This window comes from Momordica charantia (genome assembly GCF_013281855.1).
Source record: "Momordica charantia cultivar OHB3-1 chromosome 4 unlocalized genomic scaffold, Mcharantia_2.0 BLBB01000004.1, whole genome shotgun sequence".
Taxonomy (NCBI): domain Eukaryota; kingdom Viridiplantae; phylum Streptophyta; class Magnoliopsida; order Cucurbitales; family Cucurbitaceae; genus Momordica; species Momordica charantia.
The window spans coordinates 23,442,875-23,460,581 of NW_028275162.1; the positions used below are offsets into that span (position 1 = coordinate 23,442,875).

At 34.2% G+C, this 17,707-nt stretch overlaps 2 protein-coding genes across 5 annotated transcripts; one reads left to right on the top strand and one right to left on the bottom strand.

Moving 5' to 3' along the window:
- The first annotated feature begins 5,690 nt into the window (after window positions 1-5,690).
- Window positions 5,691-10,783, top strand: LOC111011886 (filament-like plant protein). 3 transcript variants are annotated; one of them, XM_022285847.2, is made up of 5 exons: window positions 5,691-6,015; window positions 6,682-6,836; window positions 8,320-8,539; window positions 8,690-10,149; window positions 10,289-10,783. In XM_022285847.2, the coding sequence occupies exons 2-5, from the start codon at window positions 6,726-6,728 to the stop codon at window positions 10,661-10,663; spliced, it is 2,166 nt and encodes a 721-aa protein (XP_022141539.1). In that variant the 5' UTR covers window positions 5,691-6,015; window positions 6,682-6,725; the 3' UTR covers window positions 10,664-10,783. The 3 variants fall into 3 exon arrangements, with proteins under 3 accessions (XP_022141539.1, XP_022141541.1, XP_022141540.1); XM_022285849.2 differs by lacking the exon at window positions 5,691-6,015 and adding an exon at window positions 6,115-6,258; XM_022285848.2 differs by lacking the exon at window positions 5,691-6,015 and adding an exon at window positions 6,352-6,540.
- Window positions 10,784-12,584: 1,801 nt separating this feature from the next.
- On the bottom strand, window positions 12,585-16,562 carry LOC111011955 (TRAM, LAG1 and CLN8 (TLC) lipid-sensing domain containing protein). Of its 2 annotated transcripts, XM_022285959.2 has the most exons (4): window positions 16,123-16,562; window positions 14,324-14,419; window positions 13,956-14,233; window positions 12,585-13,133 (listed from the first exon to the last, which is right to left on the bottom strand). In XM_022285959.2, the coding sequence occupies exons 1-4, from the start codon at window positions 16,370-16,372 to the stop codon at window positions 12,819-12,821; spliced, it is 939 nt and encodes a 312-aa protein (XP_022141651.1). In that variant the 5' UTR covers window positions 16,373-16,562; the 3' UTR covers window positions 12,585-12,818. The 2 variants fall into 2 exon arrangements, with proteins under 2 accessions (XP_022141651.1, XP_022141652.1); XM_022285960.2 differs by lacking the exon at window positions 14,324-14,419 and having other exon boundaries at window positions 16,123-16,555.
- Between the last annotated feature and the right edge of the window lie 1,145 nt (window positions 16,563-17,707).

Consider the following 17,707-nt stretch of genomic DNA (forward strand, 5'->3'; position numbering starts at 1 on the left):
ACCACATGTATCAATTCAATTAATAACTTAAAATAGTTATCTTTTACTTGATAAATTGACAAAGGAATGAAACTAAATACACCTTACAAAATTAAAATCAAAGTGGTTCAATTACTTGTTCATTCAACAATATTTTCAATCCTAGAAATCAATTATAATATCTTTTAGAATTGAGAGTATAAGAATTAAATTGTTAGAAAAATAAATATAAAAAGCAATATATATATATTGCAAGGGTACAAAAAGCAAAATGTTGCGATCATCATGTAATAGTCATTTTTTTTTTTTTGGTAATTAAAAGGAAAAACTAACTAAAGAAAGCCCAATTCACAATCCCAATTGAGTGGCTTGGTATATTCACTATTGAGCGAAATATGAATGTGACCCACTGCCCGTAAATAAATAGACCCAAAACCTCCCACCTAAATAGCTTCTTATTATTTTATTTTATTCATTGAGGCTTGAGCACCCACTTTTCTCAAAATTACTTGAACTGACAGCAAGCTGTTTCGTAACCTCAGTTTTTCTGCATCCACGAGGCATTTACTCGGAGAAAAAAAAGGACAAAAAACAAAAAAACAAAAACAACAAAGAGAGAGCTAAGCCTGTAGTAATTAAAGAAGAAAAAATGCAAAATAAAATAATTGAAAACTATAATCTTGAGTGTTCTACATGTTAAGAGACCAAGTCACTTAGATATTACCTCAGACTACATGGAACACTTCAATTCATCAATTTGTCCGATTCCAAGCACGAAAAAGGGGATCTCTTCTCGTCAAGCTGTCTGAGTTCCTCCGCCTATGGGTGCTATGAAGATTCGCTCAGATGCTTCGATTGTGGGGAACATATCTGGAATTGGGGTGCTGATATGGAATGATAAGAATGAAATTCAGGCGGCCCTGGTCGATTTGCACACGGTGGCTTCTCCTCTATTAGCTGAAATCTTGGTGATTAGGAAGGGGTTGCATTTGGCGAGTCGCCTAGGGCTGAGAAAGGTGGAGGTCGAATCAGATTCAGTGATGACCATTCGTTTGTGCTCTAATGCGACTGTTTGACAATGAGAGGAATCGACGTGGGTGGATGATGTGAAACAGCTGGTCAATTCGTTCGAGAGTCAAACAAAGTGGCTCATTTCTTGGCAAGGGAACCCTTTGTAACGGGGAGACCTTATTTATGATTGAATAGTTTCCCCAGTCGGCTTCTTAATCTTGTTAAAGCTGACTGTCAAAATGTTGTTGCCTTGACGACTCTTTTGTTACGTTGAATGAAGTTCAAAAAAAAAAAAGTCACTTAGATATACGCAGGTGTACTCCCCGTTGAGGTATCTGAACCTTAGGTTGGACACGTTAAAGATAAGGAGGAAAGACCATTGTATCTCGAAATAGAGTTCAATTCGACTCTGTCTTGATAAGATTATAATGGTAAAATTGCCAGTATCATGAGTATATGGGGGATTAAATCTCCCATTTCGAATATGTCAATTACCGCTGTCTATGTTGTCAAAAATATATTTATTCTGTTTATGATGATTAATAGTAAGATATTTTTGTGATATGAAACTTTGAATTGATAATGAAAAATATTTGGACGGATAGAGTCGACCATGAAGTTATGGATAGGTTGGTTGGAGAAATACTATTGGGCCATGGAGATGGTGACAGATTGCATTTTTGTTATTTCAAAATATTTCAAAATATATATACAATATTCTCCCTTTTTTGTTATTTTCAACATATTGGTAAATATGTATGTAGTACTTTTGTCTAATTTCAACATAAGTCGCGCGTTAGAGACACGATTTTTAGCATATCATGTTCTTTGGAGAGAGAATTTATCAAGAGACTCTTTGCTTAAAATTATCATTTTGAAGGATTATTTTGTGAGCATATAGTTTGTCTCGTGATAATTTAGTTTAGTCAGAATTCTACAAATAATATATGGTAAATTTTAAATAATTTTGAAATCACATTATTTTTAAAATCTTTCCTAAAAAATGTATATCCAGGTTAGAATATATAATTTGACGACGATCTTCTATGCAATGTTCTAATATTTTTTCAATCAATTTGAACGTGATTTAGTGGATAAAAAAATCTATTACCATTCAAATCAATGGTTTAATTGCCAATCCCATAATTTTATAGCTACAAAAATAATATTATAATTCAAAGAATTAGGTAGTTATTTTAACTGAAAACTTTCCGATGAGGTTTATTTTACATTTTTAATTAAAAATGTGAAAAGTTCAATTGAGGGCATAGCTCAATCGATTAAGACACTTATCTTCCGCTATCAATGTCGTTAATTTAAATTCTCTCTTCCATATATTGTAATAAAAAAAAGTTCAATTGAAATGTAAAACTTCATTATAGGGATTCATAGTTGGAATAATAGACTATAGTCTTCTTATCCATGCCCATTTTCCACCCAGTAAACCCCTACCTAAACGGCCCCTAAATGAAACATGCGGATTGAGTGCTTTTAGGGGTGAAATTAAATTTTTTTTTTTATACCTGAAATTAAATATATTAAAATATTGAAGATGGAATTTGAAATAATTCCTTTCCTTTGTCGATATTTTCATTTTTCATCAATCATCCACCACCACGTGAACTCCTACCTGCTTTTCTGTTGCTCTCCTTCTTTGGACCTTCCTGTTCTTTTTTTTTTTTCCTTTTTTTTGTTTGTAACAAATAAATAGAATAAAAAAAAAAAAGATAACGCGGGCTTAGTGACAAATAATATGTACATTTTAAAAGCTTATGTCTCTTAATATGCAACAAATTCAATGAATGAAATAAGTTAGATGCAATGGAAAGGCAATGAAGTAAAACCCATTTAAATTTATCATTTTAATTACACAACTGCACATTTTTCAAATACATATGAAAAAAGGTAGACGTGCAAGAAAATGAAACTAACGAGAATTTTAATATTTATAGTCACAACGCATGGAGTTTAATCCATTTCCCATACTATTTTCCATCTATTGAACAATCTTGAGTTTGAAGAATCCTTGTCATGTATCATGTCTCAGTAAGGTGGACAGAGAGGGATAATTGTTGTGTCCACTCCCTTGGGTGTATGGCTCTTGAGTTTGAGGAAAGTAATTATTGGGAGTTTGATTTCCTGAAGTGGCTGACTATCTTTACCTCTTAATTGTTCTCTTGTTTCTTAATGAGGTATTTTTTATAAAAATAAATAAAATAACCATGAAGCCGACGAATGAGGTTGAAACAAATAGTTATAGAAATATGTTTAACGAGTCAGTTATGTCGAATTTAATTTCATCAAAGTTAAACCCTTGACTCCTCTTTTATAAAGAGGACCGAGAATATAAAGGATTAGTTTGTACCATTAATTCAAATATACTTCTGATCCTTTTCGAGCTATTTCCCTCTCGTACCTCTGTCTTATATGAGACAATTGTCCTTCGTGAATGTTATTATTCTCATTATTTTAATAAAATAAAATATTGTAAATATTTTTAATGGATGTGAGATCAACGAATTAAAATAAAATAACAAGTGTCTTGCTGCTACTACATTAACTTAAAATAAAGTAACAAGTGTCTTGCTATGAACTTATATGTTTGATTCCAATCCGATGGAAACAATGTTTTATTAGAACTATATATATATATATATACACGTATGATGATTTCGTGAATGTATGAACTTCTGTTCTAGAGTCCGCACATATGATTTGACTTTTTTTTCTATTTATTTATAATATCTAGCTTTGTCTCAAATATGATATTAATTTTACAATTTCATCAAGCTTTTAAGTTAAACTTGATATCATTTGAATTGTGGATGAATGTTAAACTTAATATACACACACATGTATATATATTTTGTTATATTTTGAAATTATAGATCTAAATTATGTTAAAGTACTAATATTTTTTTTTGTTAGTATAACAAATGCGAGAATGGTTAGTTGAATATATAAATAGTAAACTCTCTCAAAACTATACCTATATGGACTAATATTTAAAATTTGTATGATAACATTTGAATTGTAAAGTTAGAATTATCCGCTCATCTCAGCTGAATTGGAAAGGTAAAGAAATAAAAATAGTATTCTTAAAATTTAAATAGTGCAATCATACTTTAATTAGATGAATACAATAGAAGAGAATGCGGGATTACCATTAATTATTCAAAATTTGATAATATACAATGAAAACAAGAAAATAATATTTATGACAAATAAGTAATAATTGCCAATTATTCATGCTATACTGTAACTTCAATGCAGCAATAAATTCCAATCTCGCATAAAAGAAGATTCCGTTTTTTCTTTCTTTATTTATTTAAAATAAAGACCAATTAATCCTAAAATTTGAATTAACCAATGGGAGTTGGCTTTTAAAAATTGGAATTGGATTTAGCTTTCTAATAATAAATTAGCGTCACCGACTTACGAGGTGACGGGGAGCTGATATTTCGCTTTCACCGGGCAACGTTACACGCTCCTCTTGCCCGATCTTCGATAGTAATTATGATATGCCTTTTTATTAACATTTCTAATATTGAGTTTGAAATAATTCAAATTCAAATTCCAATGTCAATATGACTTGTGTGGATCTATGGTTGGATTCCATACTTCATAATTATTGAAGTTTCAGAATAAAAAATCAAATTCGAATAACGAAAATGACTTTATACGACTCAATTTGTTTATATATATTATATTTAAAATATATAAAAAAATTGTTTTGATCTTAATAAATTGACACTATTTTATCGTTTAAAAATAGGATTTTTTTAAGTACAATTAAGAACTTGAAAAGGTGGTAAGTTGAATCTTTTCTAAAAATATAATAATATGAAATAATAAATTAGATATTACGTTACAATTAAAGAGTCTTCCATCTATAAATAAAAGCTACTATATGTAATTGTTAATTATTAAAATGATAATATGTACTTTATCCACTTGACTATAGTCGGATTGGTGCTACCACAATAATGTAGTTAATTTTATGTTGGATTTTTTGCCAAAAAAATATGTTCAAAAATTATTAATTATAAGCATAAATAATATAACAAATGAATCCTCCCAGTATATTGTACTAACAAATATTAGTAAATGATATAAAAATAATAATTATTATTTTTGAATGCAAGCAATTTAAAATTTAAAATTACTTTACAAAGATTTGACAGAAAAACAATAATTATTTCTTATAAATATAATTTAATAGTAAACAACTACGTAACTTTGAATTTCTCTCAAGAAAAGAAGAACTATTTTACATAAAAAAGTAAAACAAATTATACCAAATGTGAAGGTAGGAGATCCAACATTCAATCTTAAAAGATATAATAAGTAAATAATTAAGTTAGGTTCGCATTTTAAAACATGATTTTTGATTCACTTGACTGATTTAATCCCATTTATGGAAATAATTAATTTAATTGAATTCTAATTTGAGATATTTTTGTTGTGATCTAATTCCATAAACAGTAACAGAGAGGCCAAAAAAGAATAATGGAGGTAAACCAGATTGTGAGTCATGGGCGGGAATACGAGCAGCAGCAGCCATATTTCAAAATATATAAACCAAACAAAGAAAATACAAATTTGTCTCTTTTTTTCCTTCTTGGTTTATAGAAAACAAAAAAGCTGACTACTGAATTTCTTTTGAGGCCCCATTCTTGAATTTCACACTACCATATGCCCCAATCACATGCTCTCTCTCTCTCTCTCTCCTTCTCTTTCTCTCTCTGCTTTTTCAATATTTGAAAGCTACCAGCGTGAAAAGAAGCAGCACAAGAAATTAAAATTAAACAAGAAACGGAACCCCCAATTATCTGCTAATTCGCTGTTTGTTTTCCTGCATATCTGCAGACATTCTACAGATTTTTGCAGAGCTAGCTGTTCGTTTTTTTTTCTGTTCTTCCTCAACTCTTAAACCCCAAACGCTTCCCTGGGATTCCATTTTGTTTGTTTTCTCCCAACGCTGCAGATTAAACTCGATTTTGGTTTTTTTAATTCTGGTCAAAGGTAAAATTTCATCTGGGGTCTTCTTCCTTTTGATGATTTCTATAATTTCTTGTTCAAACTCTGCTGAAACCTTGAATTATTTTCAATTTTTTCACGACCCCTCCCAGGAAAAGAGGGGCTTTGTATTTCTTCTCTCCTTTTGCTTTTTAGATTTGATGTTTCGCTTTCATTTCGAATAAAATTGTTTCCGTCTCTTGACACCATCCACTATTTCATCAATGTTTGAAGGATTTTGTCATTTTGGTTGTCCTTCTTCTCCCTTCTTCTTCCCTTTCTCATTTTATCGTCTCTTCTATGATAGCTCTTCTTTTTATAAACCATTGATCGATTGATTCCGAAGTCTTTACCTTTACCTACTATATATATATTTGAAAATTGATGGGGTTTTTGCTTAGCAGAAACCCTTTTCCGTCATTTACTTGCTGTTGGGTGGGATGATATTTGGGGTGGATTTGAAGCAAAGTTGAAAAAATGAAAACCCAAGTCATCTCTCCGTCTACAAACTTTAGTGTCGTTAGATAGGATGTGAATATCTCTCTCTTTTTCTCTTTGCTACTTTGCTTTGAACTCTCATATAAGCTACAAGCAATTACAGTATTTCTTGCAAATTTTGAAGCTGATTCGTATTGGGTTTCTAAATAACTGTGTGCGTATGTATGTCTGCAGATGGCGCTTTGACCAGTGGACGGATTTGGAAATAGGACATTAGGATGGAAAGAAGAAAATGGCCATGGAAGAGGAAGTCATCTGATAAGAGCCCGGGAGAAACCGAAAGTTCTGGTTCAATGTCATCATATTCTGAGAGATATTCCGACGAGCAGGTACAAAAATGAACCCTTAGAAACACCATGTTGAAACATCCCCATTGATAGTTTCGCAAATTGTTCTGAGTTTTAAGGATTTGCAGGAAACATCATGGAATTATGTAAAATAGAATGAGTGTTTCCTTTTTCTTATGATATCATCACAATGAATTTTATTGGAGAGATTCATTCTTTTAGTAGAGCAAGATCTCTCGGGTGGTTGTACATTTCAAACTCTTGGAGATAAAGATACAGTTGAAATAGTTTTATTTCTTGCTGAGATGAAAAGGGCACCTCAAAACTTGTATGCGATGTGTGGATGTCATCATTCCTAGATATATGTTCTGTTTCCTTCGATTTGCCTGATTTAATTTCCTCTCGCCGTCGTCGTATCAGACAAGCTGCAAGTCTTTCCTGTCACTTGGCATGGGCTTTGATGCATTATATGGTTAATAATATTGTTCTGTTCCTCAATGCGTTTCTATCATTAGTGGAAAAAAGAGACTTAATAAAGCAGAATGTGTTTTAAGTACTTAACTGACAATGAAATGCTCTGGTGGGGCTGCTTGTAGAAGACAAAAGAAACCCTTAGGTTCTTATCTTGTGGGCAGAGTGTTTCCCTTGACCGGTTTGGGACAACTTCAATTGGATTGTCCTTTGATTGGTGTTCATGAAGATTTGAATGGCTGATATATATATATATTTTTACCTTTTACAGTTATTAAGGAAGCTGACTTTCTTTAGGGGTTTGGCTCACAGGATAAATTTATGTAACCCAAAGTGAAGAAATTTAACAGCCTATGTTTGATAGATGAGCTTGTCTATCTTAGGGTGTGGGTTATCCAATTCTAGGTTCATTAACTTAAACCTTTAAGTTTAGAGGTCCTTTGGCACGATTTCTTTCTTTTCTATTTTGTGGGGCATTTGACCAGTGAGGAATGGTACAACTTCTAGACGGGCTATGAGATCGTGGGAAGAGGTTTGAGATGTCGTTGGATTTAATATCTCTTTGTGGTCGTTTGTTTCTAAGTCTTTTTGTAATTATTAGGCCATCAACTAGGTCTTATTCTTTTAGATTTAGAGTCCGTTTTTGCTTAGTTAAGCTTTAAACCCTTCTTTTTTGCGGGGGTTTTTTTTTGTATGCCCGTATTTTATGTTTCTCAGGAAAGGTTTGTTTTCCATAAGAAAAAATTAACCTAACCTATAAAATATGCATTTTATCATGCATAGTAATTTAAAGTATAGATTAGAGTTATTTCCCAACTCCAGATTTGTTTTGATGATTATTTATGAAGACTATGAGCCAAACATTGTGACTGAGTTCTTATCCCTCTGAATTCCTATGACTTTTGACGTTTACTCTCTTGCCACTTATGGTGAAAAAATGGCGTGTTCACTATTGAAAATATGGGCTTCATGTATACTGGGCTGATTGCAATCTCATCCTCTTTCAAAACGTTTGATAATTTGGCTTAACACACCCATGCTTATTGACGAACAGGATGCAGCCAAGTCGTCTCCTAATCACGAGACTCAATCGCCAGAAGTAACGTCAAAAGCAGTATGTAAGGAGGACATTGATGATGATTCACCGAAACAAGAAGATACCAATGATAGTGTGAAAAATCTCAGCGAGAGGTTATCAGCTGCTCTTTTGAATGTGAGGGCAAAAGAAGACTTGGTAAAGCAGCATGCTAAAGTTGCTGAAGAAGCTATTGCAGGTAGAATTAGGCAAATGAAATTTGTTTATTTCTTCTTATGGAAAAGCAGAATCTGATGCATGATCTTCAAAGTCATACAAGTAGGATTTTATTATCACTTCTTGTTTTCGAGAGCTAATTCAAATTCTGCTATTTCTAATGTTAATTCAGGCTGGGAAAAGGCGGAAAATGAAGTCGGACTTATAAAACAGCAGCTCGGGACTACAGTTCAGCAGAAGTCAGCATTGGAAGATCGAGTGAGCCACCTTGATGGGGCCCTCAAAGAATGTGTTAGGCAACTTAGGCAAGCAAGGGAGGAGCAAGAGCAGAAGGTTCGTGACGCTGTGGAGGAAAAAACCCGTGATTGGGAGTCCACGAAGGCGGAACTCGAGAGGCAACTCCTTGAGCTTCGGAGCAAAGCAGATGCTGCTCAATCTGAATCTCCTAAAGCTGATCCTAGCCTTGGCAAGAAGCTTGAGTCATTGAAAAGAGAGAATGCAGCCCTCAGGCATGAGCTCCATTCTCAATATAGGGAGTTGGAAGCCAGGACAATTGAGAGGGATTTGAGTACACAAACAGCTGAAACAGCCAGTAAGCAGCATCTTGAGAGCATAAAGAAAATGGCCAAGCTCGAAGCCGAGTGTCGTAGGTTAAGAGTAATGTCGTCCAAACCATCCTTGGTTAATGATCATAAATCCATAGCTGCTTCGATAATCTCTATCGACTCACTTACCGACACTCAATCAGACAATGGGGAGCAGCTTAGCGTAGTAGATATTGATACAAGAAGGACTGAACGAAACAAATGCGAGCCTAGTTGCTCAGACTCATGGGCGTCGACCTTAAACCCTGTTGGCAGTAATCTTCCTTCTTCTCTTGAACTTGATCTCATGGATGATTTTCTTGAGATGGAGAGGCTTGCTTCGTTACCCGAACCTGATAATGGAAAGCGTTGCCAAGAATCAGAAGCTTCTGCTCATCCAACTACTGAAGAAAGTTCCATGAGAACTGAGCTCGAGACCTTGCAGCATGAGAGATCTGAAATGGAAGAGAAGCTGTGCAATATGGAAGGAGCAAAGATTGAACTGGAAGAGAAGCTAAAACAAATGGAAATAGAGAAGGATGTAATGGAGGAAAGGTTAGAGATGATGGAAATAGAGAGAGCTGAAGTGAACCGGACGTTGGCAAAGACAGAGACAGAGAAATCGGAATTGGGGCAGAAGTTAGTGAAGATGGAAGCAGAGAGAGTTGAAATGGGAGAGAAATTACTGGAGTTGGAGGCAGAGAGAGCTGAAATGGAGGCAGCTTTAAGCCAGAGTCAGAACTTTGTTGACATTTCAAAAATTCAACTCAAGGAAACAGAAATGGAATTGGAGAAGTTGCAGAATGAGCTCACCATTGCGAATGAATCAAAGCTCAGAATTGAGTCTCAACTCATCAGCATGGAAGCAGAAGTTCTGACCATGTCTGCAAAGGTTGGCATGTTGGAATCTGATATTCAGAAAGAGAGAGCTTCAGCATTGGCAATGACAGTCAAGTGCCAGGAACTAGAAGAAGAGCTTTCAAGAATTAAACAGGATGAAAAACTATCACAAAGTGAAAGCTCCAAAAATGAATTGAAGATAAAGCAGGTAAAACCTTATAGCTGGCTTTAACTATCAACATTCAACACTATGTTTTTATTTTATTGTCTAAGATTATACTTATCATCATTTTTTGATATGCATAATTTGAGTAAGTTGAAAACTAATTGTGGGGGTAAAATTGCAGGAGGATCTAGCTGTAGCTGCTGGGAAACTTGCTGAGTGTCAGAAGACAATAGCCTCTCTTGGGAATCAGCTTAAATCTCTAGCAGCACTGGAAGATTTTCTGATAGACACGACACAGCTACCGGAGTTCACCATTGGTGAGGAGCAATGCCAGCATCAGAACGGGACGCATTCTCCCAAAAGAGATTCAGACTATTCAAAAGTAGTTGATGACAATTCTGAACCATCAATGAGTAAGAATGAAGACGACTCGCCCCCGTCTTCGTCTTCATCAACATCATCGATCACGAATCATGTCGTCAATTCTGAGAAAAACCGAAATGGTTTTGCAAAATTTTTCTCTAGAACCAAGAGTGGGATAAAGCTAGAAATTTAGTCAGGAATGCAAATGGTGTTTAAAGACAATGATGGTACAGTAAAACAAAAATAGTGACTTTATTAAACAGCTTAGTTCTTGTGCATCTTGAATTTGCTGATAAAATGCTGTTTTATTGCAGATGAGTGTTTTCAATCTTCACATTGACTTGTACACTTGTTTCTAGCTGCAAAAATGGCCAGAATTTTCTTTTGTTTGCCCTCTGGCCTGGTTATTTAAAATTTTTTTCCCATGCCCCATTGAGAAATGTTCTGCCAATGTGTTTAATTTTTTTCCCCCTAAAGTTTCTAAAGAAAATGGAAACCGCATTACTATTTGTATTATTACTGGTATATTATTTGATATAACTTTTGTGGAATTGTGAACAAGATATTTTTGTTATATCGCAAAAATTTTTTTAATAGATTTTGTTACAGCTAAATTCTAAAGGTGCTTACTTTCCATTAGCATTAAGAAAATTTCTTCCAAAAAAAATGGGAAAATAAAGAGGAGGTAAGAAAGGACATTGTCAAATAGGCCAAATTTGATGGTTCTAAAAAATTAATTCAACCCAGCAATGAGAAGAGCTCTTTATACTGATACTTTTTCAGCAATAAGAAAAAAGAGGAAGTATTCATAATTGTACTTGGTAATAAAGGCTTCTGAAATAGGTTATTTAGTGACAGTTTCTTTAATATATTCTTAGATTTCTTAAAACTGCATTTAAACTTTTAGCCCAATTCTAAAAACAAAATTTTGAAAATGATTTTTTTAGTGTTCAAATTTGACTTAGATTTTGGTTTCAGAAAAACATAAGGTTTACAAATTTAATTTTTAAAATAAAAAATAAAATAACTACTGGCTTCCCTACCTTCTTAACTTAGGCTTTCAACTGAATTGATTTTATAGCCTTGTTGCATGTCTCTGGGAGAAGTTGAGCATTTGAAAAGCACCCTAATAAACATTACATTGTCTTCAAAAGATGGGGTCTTCTTCCTTCTGCTCAAGACTTATCGATCATGTCATCGACACATACGTCCAATCCTTGTTCATCATATCATGAAAGAACGCAGTCATAAATCAATTGAAAAATGTTCTTGTCTCTATCATTCGTTAAGGGTCTCCCTTTTTGGTATTTTAGTCACCTTTGAATAACTCCCTTAATTATGCGAGAATTTAGGGATGACAACGGAGCGGGGTGGGGTTGGGGCCATCCCCATCCCCTCTCCGTTGGGGACCTAAATTTTTGGAACGGGGATTCCCTGATCGGGGACTGGTTCCCACGGGTTTTTGTGCCATCTGTATGTGAGATGAATTTCTCATGAATAATTGCTAGTGCTCGATTAAATTATTTGGAAGAAGTAAAATAAAATATGTGCTATTGCACTTACATTAAAAAATAAAATATTCTGTAGTATTTTGCTTCTCGGATTAACAATCAAGGGTTCCATGGTGTAGTGGTTAGCACTTTAGACTTTGAATGCGGCGACCTGTGTTCGACTCCCGGTGGGACCTTTTTTTAACACTCTTAAAAAACCCTATTTTTTTGGAGATGAACTTCTCACGCTAAACATCGTCGGATTAAACTCATGTTTTTATTCAACTTTTTTTTGTAAAATAATAAAGATGGAGATCTTTTTCATTCTTATACCAACAGTATTTTAACAAGATTTTGAAATTATCATAATTACAACCAATAATACCAATGCATTTCTATAACTTGTTTAATTTTCTTTTCCTTTCTAAAGAAAAAAACTCATAAATTACCATCTTAGCTTATCATATTAAGTTTTCTAATAACTGTAGACCACAGTAATAAAATTTTGAACAACAGAGCAAACTTGATTAAGATTAAGGTTAAATGATTAAAAAAGTAATTTAACTCTAATATTATTAGTCTCGAAAAAAAATTATTATTGATGTTTAGAATAATAAGTAGGAATGAAGATTCGAACCATGACTTTTTTATCCGAATATTCCTTATATTCTTTTAACTAATACAATTCTGATTTTACACAAACTTGCATTCCGTGTTACATAAATTTTGACTGAATCGTTTTCTCTCTTAAAAGGAAAGGACTGAATCTTTTACTATTAATTATTTTCCTATAATATCATAAAAAGAACAAATACAATTTCCACCTTGTGGGCTTCTGTCTTCTACATATCTTCTACTTCATTCACGACGAGGGTGATCTCTTTTCTGGTACTTACTCTCTTTCTTTACAGCGTTGATGAGATCAATGCCAAGAAAAGCATTCAGCAGGTTCATGCCAGCCATCCCAGACAGTGCAAGCGGCAGCTCTACGCCTCTATCGAACTTGGAAGCATCCACGACAAGTTTAGCAGTGATGAGAATGTGCGGTACAACCCTTGCGAAAACAAACGTTAGCCAGTTCAGAATCCATTCGACTTTCACGACAATGCTCTTCGCGTCACGAACACCAGCCATCCTCCGCAATCGCCTTACGTGGAGAAAGATAGAATGCAACTGTAACACCATAATGATTCTTGTTTCAGTCTTGCATATCAAGAATTGGAAGTAAAATATGACAGGAAAAAATTGATCTGCCTACAGAGTCCTTCCCAACGTGCAAAGAAACTATGAACTCGCTCTCTTGCATTTGCTTAACTAAGATAACTATTAAGAAGACATGTTCTACTTGATTTGAGCATTACATAAATAGGGTGTATGTGTGAGCAATTACAAGCGAGAAATAGCAGTGTAAATATAGACTAGTAAGAGAAGTGTATACAATGAGAGAGGCTAGTAATAAATAGTGTGTAGAGAGAGACTAGTGAAAGAAATTGCATAAAGATGGACTAGTGAGAGAAGTGTGTACAACAAGAGACGCTAGTAATAGAAAGTATAAAAGAGAAGCTAGTGAGAGAAAATGTGCGTAGAGAAAAGCTAAAATTAGTGACAGAAATTGTGTAAAGAAAGATTGATGAGAAAGGATGGATGGAAAGAGAAGTTAGTGAGAGAGATTACGTAGAGAAAAAAGTTAGAGAAAGTCTGTGCCATGAGAGATTAAGATGAGGCGTTGGAGCCACAAATACTTTGATTAAGCATCTTTCATTACTTCTTTTTGGAGGAGTGAGATAAATCCAAAAAGGACCTAAAATACTTAAACCTCATCTTTGTGGCTATGTCAAATTCAATAAACTCTTCATCTAAGTATCTATTCATGTCAATGGCAGAACAGAAATACTTAAATCTGACAAGGATCATAAACAATCCGACACGGATCATAAACAGAAAGAAAGCAGCATATTCATAGGACACATCTTGCAAGGAGAAACTAATGCATACCTCACAAATGAGAGTGAGAATGAGATAATTGATGGTGACATTCCTATACAAAGCAAGCGTAAAGCAAATGAGGAGGACCAGATGATGAACCAAGATTGCAGGGATCCAGCCGCTATATAATTGGTACAGCAACATATCCCACTGATCATACGCAAAATAACCGCATGAGAAGCACAAAGCGGCATAAGCCCCCGACCATGTCCCTCCAACCAATTGTGAATGCTCAAACATCCCGTGCGAACCATAACTTAACCACTGACTCACCAAAATGAAAAGCACTGCAATGAAATCGTTGCATCAGGTAAAGATAACTAAACTACACGGCCAAAGAATAGAATGAACTATTGAAATTCAGAAAACATTTGAACCATCGTAGGGCTTTGGGTCAGAATCAAGTGGCAACCAAGGCCAACCTAGCAGCCTTCCTATTGAACAAAAGGAAGTAACCATGCCTTTAATCAAACCTGACCATCAAAAAGTTGGTTTACCTTTAGGCTCTGAACCTCACTTCCTCAACCTTCAATAATATAAAGAAGTTTCTAATAGAACCCGAAGAATATCGCTAACATCATTCACAAATATTAGACATATTCTTCGTCAGACAAACAACCCTTTAATCTCAAAAAACACCAGGCTCTTTTGATGAGCATACTAATATTACAAAATCTTCCCAGTTTTTGTTGTCTCCATCAACCTGATAAGAATGTCTGGTAATTAGGGATATTAATAGAATAGTAAGGGTATGTTAGTAATTAGCTAAGAAATTAGATATAAGGGGTTTGTTATAAATAGAGTGAGGGGAAAGGGATGAGGTAGACAATTGTTTAGTGTGATTTATGCTTGGGTGATTCCAAGACGGGAGGGTCTAAGCACCTCGAATGACTTGAGAATTATTTTAGTCCTTTTATCATTTTATCTTTCAATCTATTTCAGCTATTTGGTTTCTATCACAACCCAACAATAAATTTTTCCCCCTTTTAACTTATGTAGTAAGCATACTATGCAATGATTGACAAAAAGGAAGAAGCACGAGGAGGCAAGCGAATTGATAGGGAATGAGAAAAGAGGGGCTTGAAAATTTCCTAGGTCAGTCTGGAAGAACTGTATGTAGTCAGAGCAAAATGATACCAACTTGTTTGGATTAAGCAACATACTGAGGTGATGATAGAATTAACAGGTCATATGGATAGCCCTTCCCGATGTTTTTTCCTAGATTGATCTGGGAAAACAACTAAAGCTTTATTTTCCTAAAATAAATCCATTATCTCCAACACTTTATTTATTTATCTATTTGCAACCTTCCTTTTCTTGTCTACTAATTTAAACTTGGTTTATTTTGATATCCTGTTAAACCAGAACGAACAGCAACATCCACAGTTTCTTTACACTTTTTTCCTTATACATTACTTACACTCGAAGAAAACATGGGACAAAAGAATCCCCCAAAACAAGGGGGTGACACATAAGAGAGGAGAGAGCAAGATAGTTCTTGAAGCATACGTTTGTTTAGTCTCAAGCTTTAAAGACTTTAAGATTATGTCTTTGAACTTTTAAGTTATGCTTTAATTTAGTTTTCGCCATCATCACATAGAAAATTAACTTTAGCTGAGTTGATATGATGTGGAAGCCAACATGATAGACTAATGAACTGTTCAATAAATTAAATTATGTAATTGGAACTTTTAAAAGTTTAAGAACTAAATACACTCATTGCTCAAGGTTCAAAATTAGATTAATAGTTTAACCAAAGTAATTTAGCAAGAGTAAAGAACAACTTAAAATTCTTGGTGCTGGAAATACTCCCAGAAAATTATTTGTGCTAGCTCATCAGCTGAAACAACCCACTATAGCATACGCAAAGAACCACATCCCTATTCCCAGAAGCAACACCACACTTACAAACTCTTAGCCACCAGTAACAACTAATAATAGACACTATTCACAACACAGCACTCACATCAACGAAACACAACCTACTATCAGTCTTTCTTAATTCTTATAGTGCAAATAAAGTTTCTAATTCCATTAAGGAAAAACCTCAACCAAGCAGAAGAAGTGACCCTCAAACAAAGAATCAAACAGTAAGGCAGTCGCGTAGAAGTAAAAAAAACATCAAATTCAAGGCGCATAAGACCCCCCAAACAGAGAAGTAGAATTGAAAAAGAACCTGAGGCAGAGGTGATAGTGGAGTGAAGGAGAGAAACAGAGGTGTTGACAAAGAGAGGATCCTTGGAAACAAGAGCTCGAACGGTCCAGTTGGCGGATTGGTAGAACAGAGCTCCGAACACGACGTAGAGCAGCTCAGAGCGCCGGTAAAACAGAATTTCGAACCAAATAGACACAATCCAAAGCACCAATGTCGCCGAGAAGAAGCTCCCTGCCCTGCTCTTCTCCTTCGGCACTCTCCTACCCGCCATTACTGCGCTACAAAGCTCAATCGCCTCTTCTGTAACTGCTGGTGATGGCGACGATCGATTGAAACGGAGAGGAGGAGACCGGGGAGAGGGGAACCGGCTTCCACCATAAACGGTGATCAGATAATGCTTGCGAGTTGAGCATCAAGCGATTCCTCGGGTTGGGCTGTATGTTCGACCCATTTAAAAAGTTTTTATTCTCTTTCCTTATCTTTTAATTTTTAAAATCTTTTTTAACTCCTTAATTTTTTCTATGTTTATACCTAAATTATTATTTTTATTATTTTAGTTCCTATAATTTAACCATATAATTTTGTCTAAGAAAAAGACCATATAACTGGAAACTTAACATGTATTCCCATCATACCAACCGAGCTAGCCCGTGGGCCTTCATCTTTGGGCCGGATTCACTTCTTAGATTTAAGCCTGTTAGTTCTCGAGCGGCCCATTTCGAGATTGGCATGTTTGAGTTTGATCATTCAATTCGCTTTCTTGTTCTTGCTATTGAAGAAAAAACTTCAATTCTTTTATCTCATCTGCTCGTAATACATACATCATGTCTGGTTAGCACGAATTATCCTACCGACCACTATTAAAAATTTGAAAATTATTTTAATTTTTGAAAAAAAATATCCTCATTATTTTTGCACTGTTCTCTTATATTCGTTATAAAAATGCAATGTTAGCATGAGATTCTTACTAACCAATCAGGAGGTAAAAGTATTGTTCCTATTTTATCTAGTTCGATTGTTCTTGTTGCCACGTTTTGCTATATTATAATTTGATAATTCAATAATGTTTTGAGTGAAAATTTAAGTAATAGAGTAAACTACATGAACTTGTTAAAAACTTTGAGTATGTAATTAAATTTTTTTTATATAATTAGGTTGAGGAACTAAATTTATATAGCTCTTATTGAATTATCAGTTAAATTACAAAAGATACTCATGAATTTTACCCTTAATTTTGAAAATACTCACATCCTTTCAAAAGTTTAAATACTAACCTTGATATTTCAAGAACATTTTTAAAATGGAAATTAGAGTGTAATGTGGTATATTGATAACGGAGAAAGAGGGAAAATTTTGGTAGTTATATGCCACGTCAATTTTAACATTGTTCTAGATTCTATCACGTCAACTTTTCATTCAAAATATTATCCGAGGATAGCTCAAAAAAATATTTTTAAAATGTTCAGGGAAGGTTGAGAAGTATTATTGGAGCTTTTGAAAGAAGTATTTTTAAAACAAATGAAAAAGCTGAGGTTTTTGTTTTTTTTCTTCTTTTTGTAATTTAGCCATTATTATTTAACAAACTTAGCTGAAAAAACATGAGCGA